Source organism: Salvia hispanica, chromosome 3 (assembly GCF_023119035.1).
Source record: "Salvia hispanica cultivar TCC Black 2014 chromosome 3, UniMelb_Shisp_WGS_1.0, whole genome shotgun sequence".
Taxonomy (NCBI): Eukaryota; Viridiplantae; Streptophyta; class Magnoliopsida; order Lamiales; family Lamiaceae; genus Salvia; species Salvia hispanica.
Genome location: NC_062967.1, coordinates 48,791,245 through 48,811,481, shown reverse-complemented (window position 1 = coordinate 48,811,481; position 20,237 = coordinate 48,791,245). Strand labels below are relative to the sequence as shown.

Genomic DNA, 20,237 nt, shown 5'->3' with positions numbered 1-20,237 from the left:
TCCCTCTACCAAATTAGGGTTTCCTTTTTATTAATTTCCTTGAAGTTTTATTTCCTTAAGTTTTATATTTTCATAAGTTTATGATTTTCCATTACCTATATAAAGGCTTCATTGTTGGAGTTTCTATACTGTGGAGTTAAACTCAATTAGAGTTCTTTATTACTACAGTTCAATCATTTACTACGCGTTTCTGCATCACTTCTATTTTTGGTAACTCATTTTTTGTGAAACTCATTTTTCACCAGCAATACTCCAATTATTTTTTCTTTTCCATTTCCATTTTATTTTACTAATTCTGCATTAAAAGTCATATCGTCCCAAAAGTTTTATATCCTTTTTAAATGTTTCACTTTAATTAATATATTTCTTAAAAAAAATTATAATATAAAAATTAGTGGGAAATTTAAAATGTGATAGATAAGTAAAACGAAACCGTGGAGAATGGGTAAATGAACAGTAGTTAAAAGAGGTAAATTCGCGTGTCTCTCTCTGGCAATCTCCATCAAACAATATTCAAATGATAACCAAACATCTGTTAAAGACAATGGCACCGTTCTCCACCTCAACTGCAATGCCTACGCGTTTTCAATCCAAAAACTCTTCCATAAGTAACACAGCCCCACCCACCTCTCTCTCCTCTCTCCAACACAAACTTCATTTATTGCAATTACAAGCTCCAATCCAATTGTGACATTTATAGCTGCAGGCCTTGGATTTACAGTAGATCAACTAGCTAGGGATAGAGAAGAATGATTGGGAATGGAGATCCAGAGAGGGGAGCGCCCAGGAAGCATCGCAACCAGAACTACTACGCTGGCGGAGTTGGAACCTACGACCTGGACTCTCACGACTCCTACTGGACTTCCTGGCTCGTTCCGCTGATCGTTCTGGCCAACGTCGCCATGTTCGTGGTGATCATGTTCGTCAATAATTGCCCCAAGAATCACGACGGCCTCCATGGAGATTGCGTTGCCAAGTTCCTCCGCCGCCTCTCCTTTCAGCCCCTCCGCCAAAACCCTCTCTTCGGCCCCTCTTCCTCTACGTAATCCCTCCTTTTCCCTCTTCTATTTCTTCTATTCTGTTTTCATTGCCTTTTTTTTAATTTGAATTTTTAGTGATTAATTTGTTGCCTTTCGTTTGATTTGGGATTAATTTGTGATCTCAATTTTGGTTGTGATGTGATATTTCCTTCATAGGTCCTCAATAATCAAGTTTCATTTGTGTGTGTTTATAATTCTGTGGCTATTAATTAGCGGATAAAGTTTTGAAGCTCATAAAATGGAGAACCTATCTTTAGCAATTTATGATTGTGATTGTGACAAGATTTTGATTCAAAAATTAGGATTAATATTATTTCTAATTCCGTCAACACAAGAGTTAGATTCTACTATGTCTTATATAAATAAGACAATATTAACAAAGAACTAACAATGGCTCAACCTCTGTCCATCTAAGAGTCCAAGTCGTCTAAACGTTCAGTTCCTGCCAGGATGATTATAGCTCAAGTTGTAAATCCTTGGGTGCCATTTTAGGATTGATGCTATTATGTGCCTGAGTTATGTCTGCTTTCTTCTTCTAGCTTTGCTGGCAACTAAGCTGATCGTTGGGACCTCAACGCCAAAGGTCTTAATTTTAGTACAGAAGGAAGATCTTTTTGTTCTTTTTTTTGGAAGAGCTAGTCCTTATAGGTATGACATACAGATGGTCTCCTTAAAGGGTCAATCGCTGGCATTTAAAGTAAATAAACACTGTCTATACTTTTGAATGTATACAGACACTCTGACCTAGCATCTTCATTAGCAAAATATCCTTTGTGTCCTCCTTTTAGGATGTCCTTGTTAATTTATACTAATATTTTCACATGAGCTATAAAATCTAGGAACTTTCTTTTCCATTGGTTTTCTTGCTAAGTTTTGTAATTGACATAAGAGAGCTCTCCGATGCATAATTATTGTAAAGATTCTTACTTTTCTTCTTTACGATATAAGGAGCTAATCGGTACTGTTAAAAATAGTTCCTTTAATATCTGAAAGTGCATGATTTTCATTGCAATCATTTAACTTGTAGTGATTCTCGTATATTATCATATAGCTTCTGTCTAAGTTTTTATGTGAAATTAGAGATGGATGTTTGAAAGCACTTTTTTAAATAACTGTCTCTTATGCAGACTGGAAAAACTTGGAGCGCTTGAGTGGGACAAGATAGTGCACCAGAATCAAGCATGGAGGCTCTTTACGTGCATCTGGCTGCATGCTGGTGTAATTCATTTACTTGCGAACATGCTGAGCTTGGTGTTCATTGGAATTCGCCTAGAGCAGCAATTTGGATTTTGTAAGAATTTAAGTTCATTCGTGGAAAAAAGTTCAAAATAGTTTTTCAGAATTCGTAAATCATGTTATTTGGATGTCCTTTTGTAAACATTCATTTTCTTTTCCTTCTCAATATCACAATCTCACATTTAGATTTCTCGCTCGTGTTTATGCAGTGCGTGTAGGGGTGATTTACCTGTTGTCAGGTATTGGTGGAAGCATTCTATCTTCCCTTTTCATCCGTAATAACATCTCCGTAGGAGCCTCCGGTGCTCTGTTTGGACTTCTTGGAGCAATGTTATCGGAGTTATTTACTAACTGGACTATATATACAAACAAGGTAAGTTCTGCTAACCATTATAAGTATATCATTTTCGAGAGACACCACACAAAGAAAAAAGACCATAATCTTATGATTGAATACTGAATGTCATATTTTATAAAGAAAACATTATTTATTCATGATAATCCTATAAGAGGGATTTTGAATTCCATAACAACTAAACAAAACCTATTTGTTTGAACAGGCTGCAGCTCTTTTTACTCTGATTGTCATCATTGCAATCAACTTGGCTGTTGGAATTCTTCCACATGTCGACAACTTTGCACATATTGGAGGCTTTCTTTCTGGTTTCCTCCTCGGGTTTATACTCCTTGCCCGTCCCCAGTTTGGTTGGTTGGAAGGCCGGAATCGCCCAGCTGATACCCGACTGAAGTCCAAATACACAGTCTACCAATATGTTTTCTGGATTATTGCTACTATTTTGTTGATTGTTGGGTGAGATTTCCCTCCATCTTATGCTTGATCTGCCTAGACATATACTTGCTGTATCATATGAAATAAAATGACTGATCTTTGCTGTTAATTCGCTCGAATTCTGTAGATTTACAGTGGGATTGGTGATGCTGTTCAAAGGTGAAAATGCGAACGACAAATGCAGCTGGTGTCATTACCTTAGCTGCGTGCCTACATCAAGATGGAGCTGCGACAACTGATCCGGATTTCTCAACCGGCTGCTTTTTTAATATATTTTTTGCCTTTATTCGACTCACTTCACTTCATAGTGTTCATCGTATAAAATTATGGTTTGTTTGTTTAATTTTATCCATTCATATTTGTTACATTTGTGTACATGCATAGTAGTAATTAACATCCACGAGACTAATGATATTACTCTTTTTGAACATATGGAGAATGTTAATGTTGTGTTTTTTTCCTTCATTTATTTAGTTCCTTGTTGAATCAAGAGAATGTTAATGTTAATAGAGGTTCGTTTTAGACTTGTAGTGATGTTTCTTTATTTCCTTTTGACTTCTCTGCTTTCAGTCCTAAATACAACTATAGGTCCTACAACAAACTCAACAACTAAATAGCAAAAACGTGAAATAAAATATGTTAACAATTTATGATAATGAGCCTTCAATCATTATCTTAAAGTTGTTGTGTTTGTTGAGTTGTTATCCCAAATGCTGCATTCTCCCAAGATTTCTACTTTTAGCCAAAATTTCAAAATCCTATCTTCTTGTCACCATTATTACCCATATCAATGTTCATATAACCTTGTAAGGCCCTGCTCAGGGAGCTCTTGGCAGGCGTGGACAGCGCCCTCTTGGAGCTCCCGTTCCGTTGGCATCTAGGCCTAATGTTAGGGAACGCAGGGATGTACTCGACCACGTGGTATGGTCGGAGCTGTGGCTTGGTTGAGACGAGTGGATGACTGTTCTGCCTACCGGGTTCGTGTTTGGCCTTCCTGTGTCAACTTGTACAACCTTGTCGCTCTGGTCCCATGGCGCCTTCTCGCCTTTTCTCCGCTGCATTTTGACACCGGCCAGCATTGCATGATCTGCTTTCTCCTGTTAGATAGATATTCAATACATTTGATAACTCAAAGGCAACTCTTATTAGATATCTCACTGTGTGGTTGAAGTGGGAGGGCTTTGTGCTTTCCTCAATGAGAAGTCGGCCAACCCGTGCCCTTGCTTGGGCGCGCACAAGGGCCTGCAGCTGTCGTAACTTGTCAACGTTCCGCTTCCGCAAAATGTGGCCTCTCACGACCGCTTGGAGCTTAACCAACGCTCTTAGCGCCCGTAGAGCTCTCCTCGACTGTGGATGTTCCAAAATTGGCTTGATTAGTAACAATATTTGGTGAAAAAGAGTGATAGATGTGAAATGGACCATGCTTGTATGATTATATTTGAGGTTGTTAAGAGTTAAAACACCAAATTCTAAATGTTTAACTAGACATTTCACCATTTGCAATTTACAATCCAGTGAAGATGGAGTCTCAAATAAGATGAGAAAAGCTATATGGAATTATAAAATTGACTGTTTCATGTGTCATTTTTCGACTCTCCAATAAACTAAATTCTGCTTTTGGAACTAATTAACTAGGCATTGAAAAAACTAGTAAATAGATGCATGCATTAAGAGAAGTACAACTAAAGCTATGAAAATAACTAGAAAAGCATCACAAAATTTACCATTTCTTCCTCTCTATTTAATTCCAAAAGGCAATGAAAATAGGGATATGGAAGATTATAACGATTCCAATCGACATTATGCTTCTTTGCAATAACATAAAACAAAATTACATACAACATGGAGAGAGAGAGGAGATTACGAGATAAGCACGAAAATGGGATTGAATCACAACAGCCGCTCTCTCCTCCGGGCACGAATAAGCGACGCCGTTTTGGGCACCATGCGCGGCGGTGGCACGGTCGAATCCTCCACCGCTGGTGAGCTGGGCTACTGCGGCGGCGGCATGGGCGGCAGCGACGGCAGCCTCGGCGACGGCGGCGGTGGCGGTGGCGAGGGCAATGACCTGCCTACTAGTCTCATCGTCGTCGACGTAGCCGCCGGGAACGACGGCGTGGTGGTGGGATCGGCGGCAGTGTTTCCCCTTGGGAAAGCTCCATTTCTTCTTGGAGGGCGGATTCTGAGATGGGGCGGCGGTGGGGTCGGGCTTCTTGAAGCTGAGTAGGCCTCGGAACCATTTGGAGGCTCTGCCCATTTTCTGTTAGAGATGGCGGAGGATGGTGAATCGGAGAGCGACGTGAATTAGTCAAGAAGTTTGATAGAAACATGGGATTAGCAAAGAATTTTATTTTATAGACTCATTTAATAATTTTGGATACTGAAAATAGGAGTTATAGTTTGTATCCTTCATTTTCGTAAAATTTAGTTTTCTCTTCATTTTCCCTATCTATTGATCTCTTCAATTTTTCCATTTAAGTCACTTAGTACATGATATGGTATATCACACTACTACATGTAGTGCCAAGGTGCCCACAAATTTGATATAGTTGATTCATCAATTAAAATTGTTATCTACAAACTTTTTTACATCTCAATTAGAACTTCCTATAACTCGTTTCGTCTATTTCATATAATCCAGCTCTCCTAATTCTCATGTCAACCACATCATCCAATAAGAATTCACTCATCGTTTGAATAAAGCATACATATTAATATCACACACATACACAGTCTACACAATGAGATCAAAAATTCTCCGGTGGTGGAGAAGCCGACCTCGGAAACCATCGGGGAATAAAATCTCCGGAGCGACGATCTGACAGCTCGAAAATCCAATAAAAGCCACGTAGAATGAAATTATCCGCCGTAAGATCTTGCTGCCGCCGCTTCTTACTCTTCCACGACAAATACATTTGCCGTACAACGCCATACATCGATATGAACCCATTGACACTGTTGGACACCGAATTAACTACGTTGATAACTTTGGCCAGAGACTGCGCTTTCCTATTGGAAGAAATCACCGTTATCGCAGCTCCATAGCTCACCGCAATCGAAGCCAACGACACCCACATCGCGTACAACACGATTATATACAGATAAATATTCTCCGACGGGAGTCCGGTGGTGATGAGGACGATTGTGACGAGAGATGAAATGAATGCGGTGGTGTTCGCACGCACGAAGTCTTTGTATACTTTGGGGTGAGTGGATGCCATCACGGCTTCCCCGGCTTTGTGCGATGGTGTGTCGCCCTGCCACACGCCGCCCGGGGGGCTGATGGCTGCCTGGAAGGCCATGGTGGCGATCAAGACCACCACCACCATCGTCGTGTCGGTGAGCTTTGGGAGGGCGTCGAGCAACGATTGAGTCGACAAGCTTGTGAGCATTTTCTTCATTTCCATGTAGTTGGTTGTGTCTCGAGGGCTCTCCTCCAAGATATCCAGTGCTGTTTTTCCCATGGAATTAAGTGTTAGCTTCTGAATTTTGTTGCTTCTCACCAAGTATTGTATTATCTGAGATTTTGGATAAAGTTAAGTAAGGCCAAGTATATAAATATTAGACATGCATAAACCGAATCGAATTGGCGATTCGATTCATAACCCGGAATTGGAACCCAAAGTGGCGGTTCAAACCGGGGGACAGTTCGGCGGTTCTGACGGTTCGATTCAGGTCAAGAATTTGAGAAACCGGAACCGGTGGTTCAACTGTTCAAGTAGGTTTTTCGGCTAGATCCTGGGCTTTTCAGGTGTAGTATTGCAAAAAAGTGGTCAGAAATTGCTGGTTTTCACTGAACCACCGGTTCAGCCTTAAACTGCCGGTTCCGGTGGTAAATATGATTTTTCCCAATTTTGTCTCCTATAAATACCCCATTCCGCATCATTTCTACTCACCCCATTCTTGTGTTGACAATGATTTTCTTCTCAATCTCTATTTTCTACTCTCATTCTCATCATACTTCAATTTCAATGTGTTCTTCTTGAAATTTACAAGTATATTTAAATTTATTGTTTAAGACTTCAAGTCTTTTGTAAATTGTAGTTGTTGTAACTTGTAGTATCGTTTAAATTTATATATAAAAAAATTACTTTCATCGTTATTGTTTGAATTTTATTTACGCACATTTCATAGATAAATAAAGACTAAAATGCAAAAAAAAAGGAATTGAACCGCTGCCAGAACCGGCGATTTTTTAAACTGGAACCGGAACCGCCTGAACCCTTGTCGGGCCGGTTCAAGTTCAACGATTTTCTGAACCGCGTTCGAAACCGGCGGGTTTTGAACTGTGTGCATGACTAATAAATAGTATGATCCAGTGTTTGATTAGTAATGTTTGGAGATTGAAGAAATTTGAATTACTATCCAAGCATTATTAAAATAATAGTATGTCAATGGATCAAATGTATCATATCCTTTAGACTAATTAAAACAACATATTAATACACTTGTCATATTACACATCAATATGTCAACTTTGTATTGAATCAATAATATTTTTTACATATTTTAATTTATCCATCTAAAAACAATACTCGTTCATGAACTGATCCAATAAAAAAAACTAAAAACACTTACTTCCTCGTTCCCCATTTTTAGTCAACGTTTGTCATTTTGCCATGTCCCCATTTATTGTACACTTTCATTTTTTACCATAAATATTAAGTAGATCACATTCCACTAAATCATTCGCTCACAATTTATTTGTATTATAAAATAAGTATAAAAGTGAAACTCACGTTCCACTAACTTTTCGATCAATTTTCTTTTATATTTTTTAAAATCCACACTCAACACAAAGGACTAAAAATGAAGAACGTAGGTAGTAGAATCAGTGAAAATTACCTCAAGTTGATTAGACCTAACAGCCAAATGCAAGAGTGTGTCCCCATCATCATCCTTTGCACAAACAAGATCTCCCAACTTGTCCGCCAAAACCTTCAACGCCTCAATCTGCCGATGCTTCACGCACAAATGCAACACGGTCTGCCCGCGGCGCACTCTCTCCATAGCCGGAAACGAGTCCACTCGAAGCAGCTCCTTCACCATCTCAACATGCCCTTTCACGGCAGCCACATGAACCGGGTTCATGCCTTGATCATCGCGCCACCAGCACATCTCCAGGGCCACCGTGATCAATCTTGCGGCGATCCCGAGGCTTCCCCGCGCTGCCGCCATGTGGAGAGGCGACGACTTTTGGGAGTCTGGATTTCGTGCTAGCTGTGGATATCGCCTTGTTATCTCTTCGACGATGGCTTCTTGTTCAGACATGGTGGCTATGTGAAGGAGATTTCTTGAATATGGAAATGAGAGTTGATGAATAAGGATTGGATCTTGCTGGAGTAATTCTCTTAGAGTTGTTATGTCGCCTTTTGATGCTGCTTCCTCGAGTTTCTTTTCTATTGATTCTTTAACCATTTTTTGTTTGATCTTCTTGTTTCAAAAGTTAAAACCAAACAAGCATGTATAATTTGTAAAAGACCAACATGATCTCTCTCTCTCAGGAAACTTGTTACGACAGATGAAATATTTAAACAAAAATTGATATGGCATGTTTCATCAAGAAAATTTAATTAAATAATAATTTTGACCGAAATTTGATAAATCAACTTAATTAATCTATTTGGAAATTACTGAGGTTTAAGTTCATTTGTATATTATTTTAATATGTTATCGAGATGGATTACGGCCCAAATGGCGATGTTAGAATTTGAGGTGATTCAATCCGCTAAAATCACTTACCAAAACGTCATTTTCGATTGTAATTGCAAAAAATTTTATTTGAATGTGAGACAAATTTAATCTGCTTAATACTTGGTTTCATAAGCAAATAATACAATTAAACTACAAGGTCATTCATTGTGACCACGCGGATATTTTGAGTTTATATCAAATGCATAATTATTTAGCTTCTTCTTCTTCTTTTTTTCTTATAATTCACCCCACAGTCTATAAATACTCTCCATAGTTTAATACTTCATTCCATCATCATCGATTCCATTAATTGAAATTTCTCTTTCCAAGAAATACACCATTCCATCATCATCGATTCCATTACTATTCAACTTGAAGTTTGGAGCAAGGCATGACTGAAAACGAAGACTTCAAGATTCACTCATTTGGAGTTCTTCTTATGATTGTTTTCATGTTTTCTTTCATTACTAAGGATTTTTGTTACTTTGTCTATTATCACTAGTACGTAGAATTCTAGGGATTTGAAAGTAACTATTTATGTTTATTTAATATTCCATCCGTCCTTTTATAAGTGAGATGTTTCTTTTCGGCTGTTGTTTTGCGAAAATAATAATAAATAGTTAGAGAGAAGAGAAAGTAAAGTAAGAGAATAATGTACATAGTATATATGACTTTCTTCTATATTATTCTCTCTCTTACTTTTTTTTGGTTTGGCCACAGATGTACTGAACACCATCTTTGATGGAATTCGACTAATCCTACTCGACTGGGCTTGCAGATTACTTTATCTCCACTTTAACTATTTATTAACATCTTCGCAAAACAACGGCCGAAAAGAAACGCCTCACTTATAGTGGGACAGAGGGAGTATTAGTTTTGGTATCCAAGACTTAATTGATTTCGTCCAATTCCGTATGTTAATGCTTCTATTGAGTGACACTACTTATGTATGATTTAATGGTATGTGGGGGAATCGAGAGAGTATTCATATGTTAAATTGGAATTTATGACACTATAGTTAATATCTCCAAAAGGGTATACCTAATAGTGGGGGCTTTTTTAAGAGTCTAATTAATATGTTGGGAGCTATTGGTTAAGATTGTCAACCTTAATGCTAGTAATCAACGTTGTTCGGTCAACGGCAGTAATTATGTGACTCGCACTAATAACCCAGAAATTATTATTTGGATATCATAACTATGTTATAAATAGATCAAAGTAATGAAATCATATCTATGGAATTCTCTTATCTCTTCTCAAACTCTTTTTATAACGGTTGTTACTTGAATTGTTTACTTGCTATTTACTTTCATTAGTTAAAACCAATCAAAACCTCATTTCTCCATATAGTAGATGATATTGAGCATTTGATAGCAAGTCTGTAATCTTATTCCTCGTATTCGATCACCCAACACTATCCTTTAATTGTACTAGATCAACACTATATACTTACATTTATTTTTTATACTAATAGAAAGTGCATCAAAGATTCAAGGTTAAGTACCGGCACCGCGTAGAGAAGGCACGAGCCACGTTGGTCCTTTGGAGGATCAAAAGGTATTCCTAATTGTCACATTAAATTTTCTTGAATTATGTGCATTATATGTAATGTACCTAGATCTATTAATTTACATGAAAACAGATTAAACTACATAATCACCTAATAGATCTGATCAGGGACCCGTTTGTTAATTCGCAATTCTTGTTGCGCAACCCAAACACATTCATCATTTATTACTGGATATTGGAGCATGTTAAGAGAAGCAAAGAGTCCAGTAGAGCTGCCCAAGGTTTACCGAACCGGCGGTTAAAACCGAAATCGTGAATTTTAGAACCGTGGTTCGGTTCAGGTTCCAAATTTTTCGAACCGAAACCGCGACCGAACCGGCGGTTTCACGGTTCCGAACCGCCAACGCAATGATAAATTTAAACATAGTTAATCCTTATATTAAAACTATACTCCATTAAATAAAACATTGCTGAATGATCCGGTTTATGAGTTTTATACTCTTATATAAATAACTTTCATTTTTAGATTTGGTAATATCCGTAGAAACAATAATGTGGGACAAAATTTTGTAGCAAAAATAACTTTATAATACTATTTGGTAAAATTGGATGGTAAAAACATAAGATAAAAGATAATAAAATAAAAATAACTAAATTACAAGATGGAGTCTATGTTGTATGGTTTATGGTAATAACTTTTAATACTATTTCCGATTTTATTAATTAACACATTTTTTTACGTATGGAATCTATGGAGTATGGATAATTATTAATAAATATTTATCCAACATTTTAAAATAAACTTAGAAGAATTGATTACTTTAAATAAAGTATAATAAATTAACATTGGTTAATGTTGTAGTCTTCAAAATTGATTAGTTGAGTCTTCAAAATTGATTGGTTGACGGTGGGCGATGGCTGCACTATTCAAAATTGATTGCATAAAACACCATTTCTTTTATTTTTATTTATTTATTTATTTATTCTTAAATGTTGATTTTAAATTCAAATTGGATCTCATTTCTCTCTATTTTTATCTATATTAAATACTCCTCTCTATCATTACTTACACTCACCTCATTTTAGTGTTAACAACTCAATTTAAACTATCCATTTCCTTGTTCCAATTTATTTTATAATTTCAAACTATATGGCAAAAAAAAATTAACGGAAAAAACCGTGAAACCGCGAAACCGAACCTAAACCGCTACGAACCGTCCAAAAACCGGCGGTTCCGAACCGAAACCGAAACCACCGGTTTTCGAACCGAAACCGAAACCGTGAAACAGCCTCACGGTTCGGTTCCGGTTCCATATTTCCCAAAACCGGAACCGGCGGTTCCGAACCGAAACCGTCGGTTTATGAACCGTGGGCAGGTCTAGAGTCCAGATTCATCCCTTCATATTTTGTATATAACTCTCCCGTCCCCAATTAACAGTCCACTTTTGTTATTTTCGTTCGTCCCCTATTAGTTGTCCACTTGTACTTTTATCATAAATGGTAAGTAGGCTCCACACCACTAACTTATTTCATTCACATTTTATTATAAAACCAATAAATAAAAGTGAGACTCTTATTCCACTAACTTTTTTAACATACTTTCCTTAAATTTCTGTAAACCTGTGCCGGAATGAAATTAGACAATTAATGGAGGACGGAGGAAGTAGTTGTTATTTTATCTAGACTTCTGAATTTGAATTTTGTTACTTTGTCTATAGGTTACTAATATATATAAATTTTAGGGATTGAGAGTAACTCATGTTTAAAATTCTGATTTTTGATATCCAAAGACTATATTTACTTTGTTTAATTATATGGGATAATGTTTATAGTTGTTGGACAAACAATATATGTATACTTAGATGACATGTGGGGAATCGATTATCGATCTACATATTAATCTTGAATTGACAACATTATAATTATTATTTAAAAAAAGATAGATCTAAGACCAGTGGCAATATAAGGATTCAACTAATTTATTTGAAGTTATTAGCTAAGATTAACGATAAGTTAGTAATCTACGTTCACATAATACACGTACGCATTATATTTCAAAGCTTGTTATATTTCGTGCTCTATTTATATGTGTGTTTGAAAAGTCGATGATATTTTGGCAATATTGTATGTTTGAAAAGTCGATGAAATTATATACAATCGCGTAACCTTTTAAATTACTATTTCTTTTTGATGATTGGTTAGTGGAATTGACATATGAAGCATCGCAAGTCATAGCATTTAAATAATAGTCCAACACATAGTTGACTTGATAGTTGCCAACTTGCCACGCACATCTGCTTAATTGTATATTTACTGGAGCAATATTAACACTAATAGTACTATTATTATCCATAGTTAAACTGATACTCTCTCCACTAATAGTACTATTATTATCCATAGTTAAACTATACACTCTCTACATAATAAAAGTTGAGTCATACTTTTTATACGGACTAGTACTATTAATGATGTGGAGTCATTCTCCTACCACTACTTATATTCTTTTATCTCTTTTATTTTACCAATTACTCCGTACTACTTATTAAAATTCGTGCCAAATCAAATGTTTATAATACCTTTTTAGCGTGGAGGGAGTAATTTTCTTTGTAACTGAATACCTCTGGTCAATAGACTTAAGATTGGTAGCTTCCTAACATGTGAGATTTTCAGATTTTTCATAAAGAACAAGAAATTGAAAAAAATTATTAAGTCAATATTCCAACGAAACTTAAGTGATCTTGTCGATAGTTTAAAATATCTTCTACAAATTGAATTTAAATATATACTTATAATATTTTTCCTTGATTAGATATTACTAACCATTAAAACGCTGAATGTGCAATGCCTAAACAAATCTTTGAAAAGGAATTCTCCAATTTTCAAAACTTCCAAATTCTGTTGTAATAACACTTTAGGTGCAACAACTTTTGTCTTGATTTTGTGCTTGTTCTAGGAGCGTTCTTGCATGAATTAATGTTTTAAAACGGTATAATTACTTTATAGATGTACTTAGATTACTAGCTTTAGCTTTCCTTAATCTATTATAGGGAAGATATAACCTTTATGTTTATTTAGATTTTGTGCGAGTATTGCATGGGGCCCCCACTCCAGTGTAAACACTGATATGGTACTCTCTCTGTTCCATTAGAAATGAAATTTTTTCCTTTTTAGTTTGTCCCATTATAAATGAAACGTTTCCTAAAATGAAAACATCTCTATCTCTAATTTTTCATATCTTACTTTACTCTCTCTTCATTAACTCACTAAACAACATTATATTAAAACTAGTGTCGATTCCCAAATGTTGCATATTTAATGGGACGGAGGGAGTATTTAATTATTGCCAATTTTCTTTAAATACACTACATTAGTTTCCCATTAAATATATTAATCCCTTCGTCTACCATTAAATATCTCAATTTACGAGTATTCACTATAAAGTACTCCCTCTATTCCTTAAATTTAGTCATATTTTTTTATTTCCGTCTGCCCTATAAAATTTGTCATATTTCATTTTTTACCATTTTTAGTAGTGAACTTCATATTCCACCAACTAATTTCAACTCACATTTTATTATAAACTAATATACTACCCCATCCCACAATAAGATTCATATTTTGTCATTTAGGTCCGTCTCATAATAAGAGTCTCATTTCACTTTTACCATAAATCCGCTAACTCACTTCACTCACATTCTATCAATATAAAAAAGTGGATCTTATGTCCCACTAATTTTTCTAACCCACTATTTTTTACGGTTCTTAAAACACATGTCCACATAAAAGGTGACTCCTAATGTGCGTGGGACGGAGATAGTATAAAAGTATGACCCACTCGCCACTAACTTTTTCAATTCACTTTCCATTACATTTCTTAAAATCTGTACTTGGTCAAAGAGCAACAAAAAGGAGGGAGTATTCAATTCAATTTTAGATAAATTTTCTCAATTAATAAAATTATTATTACAAAAGGCGAAATTCATATTCGATTGCCATAATTACTTATAACAAACTCAAATAATTTTTTCAAATTTACACGAATCCAAATAAAACCTATGGAGTACTGTATTGACGAGAGGAGTGAATATTAATTAACATGTTTTTGCTTAGCTTTAGTGGACCACTATATGCAATAATGCAATGACATTGCGATTGTGTGCTCTGAATATTTGAAGAAGTCAAATAAAAGTAGTACCGCCGCTACCTATTCCTTGTTCTATTATTCGTCAAATAAACCATTAAATTCGATTGAATTTTACTCGATTTTATATTTTCAAAATTGGAAAAGTACTCCATTGTCAAATTTGAACAATCTGATTCAATTTCATCCAAAATTTTCCAGTAGAATGTGTACAAAATTTAATTGCATGTCTACAAATTTTAAAGATGCGGTGGTGGTGTACATGTGTACTTACAGAAAAAAAAATCTCGCTAAGAACATTTTTTGTGCTATTAAAGACGCTAATTTGTGTGTCTATTTATACCACCAGTGCTTCATACAATATTGTACTAATTGTTGTGTCTCAGTTAAAATTATGGGACACAAATAGAAGTGTCCTAAAATAAACAAAAGATTAAGATAATTTACCCTTAACTTAAGAACGTTTTCTTTTGTATCCTAAATTATGGTTATTTTTAAAAAAAATTCAAATGCTAGTAATTAGGTCTCAATTTTTGTATCCATAAAAGATAAATTTTTGTAGTGATTAATTAATAGTCATTTAAATTATAAGGTATAATTAAATTTGGGTATGTTCCATAAGAATTTCAAATTATGGAAGATTAAATTACGATATTTAATTTTTTTTCCATTCTCTGAAATACTCAAAACAATGTTTTTCATTAAAATAAGTATATATTTTTTCTTTTACATTCTATTTTTCAAATAAAATATATAAACCTTTCCGTCCTTTCTCTCACTTGCCTCAAGGCTCAAAGTCTCAAACTATCTCCTCTAATTTGCCATCCAACACAATCAACAGAGAAGAAAGAGATGTGAAGGTGATAGATACAAATACAGATACATGCAGGCAAAGTAAGAAAAGAAAAGTCAAAGAAAATAAAATGAGAAAATAGCATTACTAGATGACGACGTTATGTACTCATAGATATTTGTGGTTACCCAATCTAAATATACAAGTTCTTACCAAGAAATTTGGTCTTGATACTTCTCATCGCAATTGGTACACATGTGAAGATCTTAAATCACTATGATTCTATGAATGCGTCGAAAACATTATTGTGTTGGTGATCTTGAAATGAATGACTCAAAAATATGATAATTTTAAAATATTTAAATATTTAATTACTCCAAATTAAGCGCGTGGTTGGGCTTCGGTTCGATATTATGGGTTTAAGTTAGAGCATAAATTTGGTTTGTTTTAATTACAGAGAAAATTAATAGCACTACAATTTGCTTTGAAAACGTACTGCAACGTCCAAAATGATCTACCCTATTTAATTGGCGTGGAATAATGATCTACCCTAAATCTTAGACTCTTAGGTGATACTTTATAGTATACTAGATAAGGGCATAATACTAGAAATATAAAAGCGTGAGAAAACCAAAACATCCAAAATGACGAAATAAAAGTAGTAGGACTGTAGGAGTATGTGTTAATATTAAAAAGCTAAAAATGAGTATGATTTTAATTTTTTTATCCCCCACAGGCCACACACCCTTCAAGTATTCTCAATTGCAAATTAATGACTTTCAGTTATTTACTTGCATGAAAGAATATTCCCACAAATTCGTGGTTTTAGTTATACTTACTATGAGTTTATGAATATGGTTAGTTATGAATTAATTGAACATATTAGCTATAATTCAAAACTTTAGTCTTTATATATTATCAATTGTGGATTAGTATTTCTTAGTTGTGAATTACTAATTCACAATTGAGAATGGCTCATAATTTTGAATACGCTCATTCGAAAATAAATTGTTTTTTTGTTTATAATTCACCATCCAAATATTTTCGGTTGGTACCTTGCACAATATTTTTATTTTATTTTTTTCATTTGTAGATAATTTTTACCTTTATTATATAATGAATAGATAGTTTTAGATTTTCATTTCTAGAAATACATATACTCCATACTAAAAGTTTTTCTTTATTGTTGATATCACAGTTAAAACTAGATTGACGCAAATGGAAGTACTAGTAAAACAAAAGGTTAAGAAAATTTGTCTCCAACTAAAGGACATTTTCTTTTACGTCATATATTGTAGTAGTTTTTCGAAATTTTTCAATGCAAATATTTGTGTTTCTCTTTTATATTATAGGATAAGTTTTTTTTAAGTGATAATATAAAATATACGTGACATTGATCTAAAATATACCTGTGAATTGTGATATCTCAAATTTGATTTCCTTCAAAATACAAGCCCAAGAGTATAAAACAAAGAACCAATACACATTATATTACATAAATATTTTTGTGTAATTTTATATAGTACCTCAGCTGATGAAATTACTGGACTACATTTACAATATTTATCAATTTACCAAATTTTAAAATGAAAGATATTTAGGAATATACTATATGGGTAGTGATAAAATGCAAACTTATATATTGTACAAACTCAAAACTCCTCAACACAGCTTCAACACAGTTTCAACACAATATCAACACAGCATCAATCATTGACTACCGTTGAAATTCTGTTGATATTTTCTTGTTGATGTTTTTTTATGATCTATTGATATTTTTTAATGATCTAGATCATAGTTTTGAGTTTGTACCATATTTAAAGTTTTCATATGATCACATTCCTATATTATAGAGTCACATTTTTCTAACTCTTATGTTGTAGTAACATATAAGTATATACGTACATCTGATATTAAATTTTCATTGTGCGTAGACGTAAGTAACACAGAAAAGTCTGACATGAAATGAAGTAAACCCAATCAATAGTTGTCCGACAAGTAAACCCAATTTGACTCGCCTATGAAACTGAAGCACATGTTTTAAATTTTTTTTTGTTCTTTTATACAGTAAGTCTTTTTATTATTTTAACAATAATTTAAAACAATATTAACCATACTATACTAGTTTAACACTTTTTAAAATATTGTACATAATTAATTTGTGGAATCTACTAAAGCTAAATAAATTACACAAAATAAACAACTAAACTAGCTACTCTTTGTTCACTTTTGTCATTTTCGTCTGTCACTCAATAATTATCCATTTTCACTTTTTACTATAAATAGAAATAGGTTGCACATTCTACTAACTAATTGCACCTATATTTTATTATATACAAAAGAGGGATCCATATTCCATTAACTTTTTCAACTCACTTCCCATTACATTTCTTAATCATATCAAAACCAAAGTGGACAATTATCAAGGGACGGAGGGAGTATACTTGTATAAAATAAAATTAAAGAGATTTCGCAAGGCTTTCTCCTCTCTTTTTATTGACTAAATTTTATTCTCAACTTAAAATTTCCATTCTTTTTCTAATTTCTCTGACTGCCTTACGTGGGGTCAAGAGGTGGAGTTGCCGTCCATCGGCATCCGATTATGGAGCTTCCCAGCAGCACTTGTGGACCGGCAGTAGGGTTGCCGACCCCACCTGGGTCCTTCGTCAACATACTAGCTTGCACAATTTTTTTTCTATTTAAGGAGGTTCTTCTTGCATATGATCACATAACCTCAACTCGCAAGCTTGTTTCTCCAACAAAATAGGATAAAAAATGGTATTCCTTCCTATATTCATATCCGTGGTGGTGATCCTCATTGCAAAGTGGGTTCACAGATGGTGCCATCCCAAATGCAACGGCACACTCCCACCGGGCTCAATGGGATGGCCGCTTCTCGGGGAGACTCTCCACTTCCTCACTTCAACCACCTCCCTCGACATCCCTCCCTTCATCCGTCAAAGGATGAAAAAGTAATCAATCATCCATAAACCTTTAATTAAATTATACATTATACTTTTTTTAGTTATGTGAACTTATACATGCATATAATAGGTATGGAGCTATATTCAAGACGAGTTTGGTTGGGGAGGGTGTGATCGTGTCGACCGACGCAGATCTCAACTACTTCATCTTTCAGAAAGAGGGAGTGTTGTTCGAGAGCTGGTATCCCTACACATTCACCCAAATCTTCGGAACAAAAGCCTAGCCAATCTGCATGGCTCCGTATTCAAGTACCTCAAGAACATGGTGCTCAGTTTAGTCGGCCCCGAAAGCCTCATGACCATGCTTCCAGAAGTCGAGGCAACCTCCAATCGCTACTTGAGAATGTGGTCAACCCAAGACACTGTTGATCTCAAGGAAACCACAGCTCAGGTACAGTCAATTTTGAGAATTACTATTCAAAAAGAGAGAATAAAATGTACACTAATAATTAATTTATTTTAATTTGCAGATGATATTTGATCTGACTGGGAAAAAGCTCATCAGTTATGACTCACAAAAATCGAGTGAAGACTTGAGGGGATACTTCGAAGCTTTCATAAAGGGATTGATCTCCTTTCCCCTCAACTTTCCTGGAACACCTTTCCACCGATGCTTACAAGTATATATACATATATATCATTTTTAATAATTTTATCTACTAATTTTGCAACACCTAATTAATTAAGCCATGTTCATAAATTTGATCAGGGAAGAAAGAAGGCGATGAAGATGCTGAAGGATATGCTTGAAGAAAGACGACAAAGGCCGCGACAAACACAGAGTGATTTCTTCGATTATGTGTTGAAAGAGGTGGAGCGAAAGGATACGATGCTTACAGAGGATATTGCTTTGGATTTGATGTTCGTGATGCTCTTCGCCAGCTATGAAACTACCTCGGTGGCGCTCACTTTAGCTATCAAATATCTATCCGAACATCCCTCTTTTCTACAACAATTAACGGTCACTACTAATTTCTTATTACATTTTTTTTATCCCTATAAATGCATAGTACTAATTTTAATTTGGGACGTCGCATTGCAGGAAGAACACGAGGCAATCATAAAAAGGAGAGAGAATCCAGATTCGGGACTAACATGGAGTGAATACAAATCAATGAAATTCACATTTCAGGTGAATATATATTTCAATCTATATATCATAAAATACCATTGAAATTGAATATTTGATGACGATGTGTAGTTTTGCTTGCATGCAGATCATTAATGAAACTGTGAGGCTGGCTAATATTGCTCCTGTGATTTTCAGAAAAGCATTGAAAGACATTAAATTTAAAGGTTAGAATTATAGTATTAATTGTGTGTAATTAAAAAGTTAGTAGTCCATTAAAATTGACCCTAACTATATATGATTTGCAGAGTATACAATACCGGCAGGTTGGGCTGTTATGGTATGCCCTCCAACCGTTCACTTAGACCCAAGCACATACAAACATCCACTCGAATTCAATCCATCGCGATGGGAGGCAAGTCGAGCAACTTCGTTTTCAAATTTCAACCATGCAAATTGTAACTATAAATTGAAGCATGTAGAGTGAGACGAAGGGAGTACTATAATATATTGTTTGAACGATGTAGGGAGTAGACACACACGTGGCATCGAGGAAGTTCATGGTGTTCGGAGGCGGGTTGAGAGTGTGCGTGGGAGCGGATTTCGCGAAGCTACAGATGGCCGTGTTTCTCCATTGCTTGGTCACAAAATACAAGTAATTAATACTAATTAATAAATCATTTCAATTAATTTGGTGAAATCGTATTAATGTATATATGATATGCAGGTGGAAAGCAATCAAAGGAGGGGAGATTGTTCGAAGTCCTGGTTTGCAGTTTCCAAATGGATATCACATCCAAGTCTCTCAAATTTAGATCATAAACAGAGGGCAATTCTATTTCTATGGAGTATTATAATACTAATCGAATAAGTAAAGTATAAGTGTGTGGTAAATGGGTGCTCTCATTAATTCGATCAGTTTATTTATTTTCTAAATAGTGGATTCAGAAAATGTAGTATGAGTGATTCATTCCGCTCAAC

At 35.0% G+C, this 20,237-nt stretch overlaps 2 protein-coding genes and 1 pseudogene across 3 annotated transcripts; 2 read left to right on the top strand and 1 right to left on the bottom strand.

The window, feature by feature from the left end:
• Positions 1–563: 563 nt before the first annotated feature.
• LOC125214544 (RHOMBOID-like protein 2) lies at positions 564–3,531 on the top strand. Its single transcript, XM_048115617.1, has 5 exons — positions 564–1,042; positions 2,168–2,331; positions 2,486–2,649; positions 2,837–3,087; positions 3,194–3,531. The coding sequence occupies exons 1-5, from the start codon at positions 750–752 to the stop codon at positions 3,303–3,305; spliced, it is 984 nt and encodes a 327-aa protein (XP_047971574.1). The 5' UTR covers positions 564–749; the 3' UTR covers positions 3,306–3,531.
• Positions 3,532–3,699: 168 nt separating this feature from the next.
• Positions 3,700–8,536, bottom strand: LOC125214543 (ankyrin repeat-containing protein NPR4-like). Of its 2 annotated transcripts, XM_048115615.1 has the most exons (4): positions 7,912–8,536; positions 4,931–5,326; positions 4,225–4,413; positions 3,700–4,163 (listed from the first exon to the last, which is right to left on the bottom strand). In XM_048115615.1, exons 1-4 carry the CDS (start codon positions 8,482–8,484, stop codon positions 3,885–3,887), a joined length of 1,437 nt encoding a protein of 478 aa, XP_047971572.1. In that variant the 5' UTR covers positions 8,485–8,536; the 3' UTR covers positions 3,700–3,884. The 2 variants fall into 2 exon arrangements, with proteins under 2 accessions (XP_047971572.1, XP_047971573.1); XM_048115616.1 differs by lacking the exons at positions 3,700–4,163; positions 4,225–4,413; positions 4,931–5,326 and adding an exon at positions 5,698–6,584.
• A 9,413-nt stretch (positions 8,537–17,949) lies between these two features.
• LOC125216559 lies at positions 17,950–20,190 on the top strand (annotated as a pseudogene).
• Positions 20,191–20,237: the final 47 nt, after the last annotated feature.

Bases quoted from the DNA above. Each gene is read 5' to 3' on its own strand.
- LOC125214543 (XM_048115615.1), bottom strand. From the start codon at position 8,484: ATGGTTAAAGAATCAATAGAAAAGAAACTCGAGGAAGCAGCATCAAAA. The intron at 5,327-7,911 runs GTAATTTTCACT...CATCTCTAACAG, and splicing joins TTAGGTCTAATCAACTTGAG to AAAATGGGCAGAGCCTCCAA. The intron at 4,414-4,930 runs GTAATCTCCTCT...GAACATCCACAG, and splicing joins CCCATTTTCGTGCTTATCTC to TCGAGGAGAGCTCTACGGGC.
- LOC125214544 (XM_048115617.1), top strand. From the start codon at position 750: ATGATTGGGAATGGAGATCCAGAGAGGGGAGCGCCCAGGAAGCATCGC. The intron at 1,043-2,167 runs GTAATCCCTCCT...TCTCTTATGCAG, and splicing joins TTCGGCCCCTCTTCCTCTAC to ACTGGAAAAACTTGGAGCGC. The intron at 2,332-2,485 runs GTAAGAATTTAA...GTGTTTATGCAG, and splicing joins AGAGCAGCAATTTGGATTTT to TGCGTGTAGGGGTGATTTAC.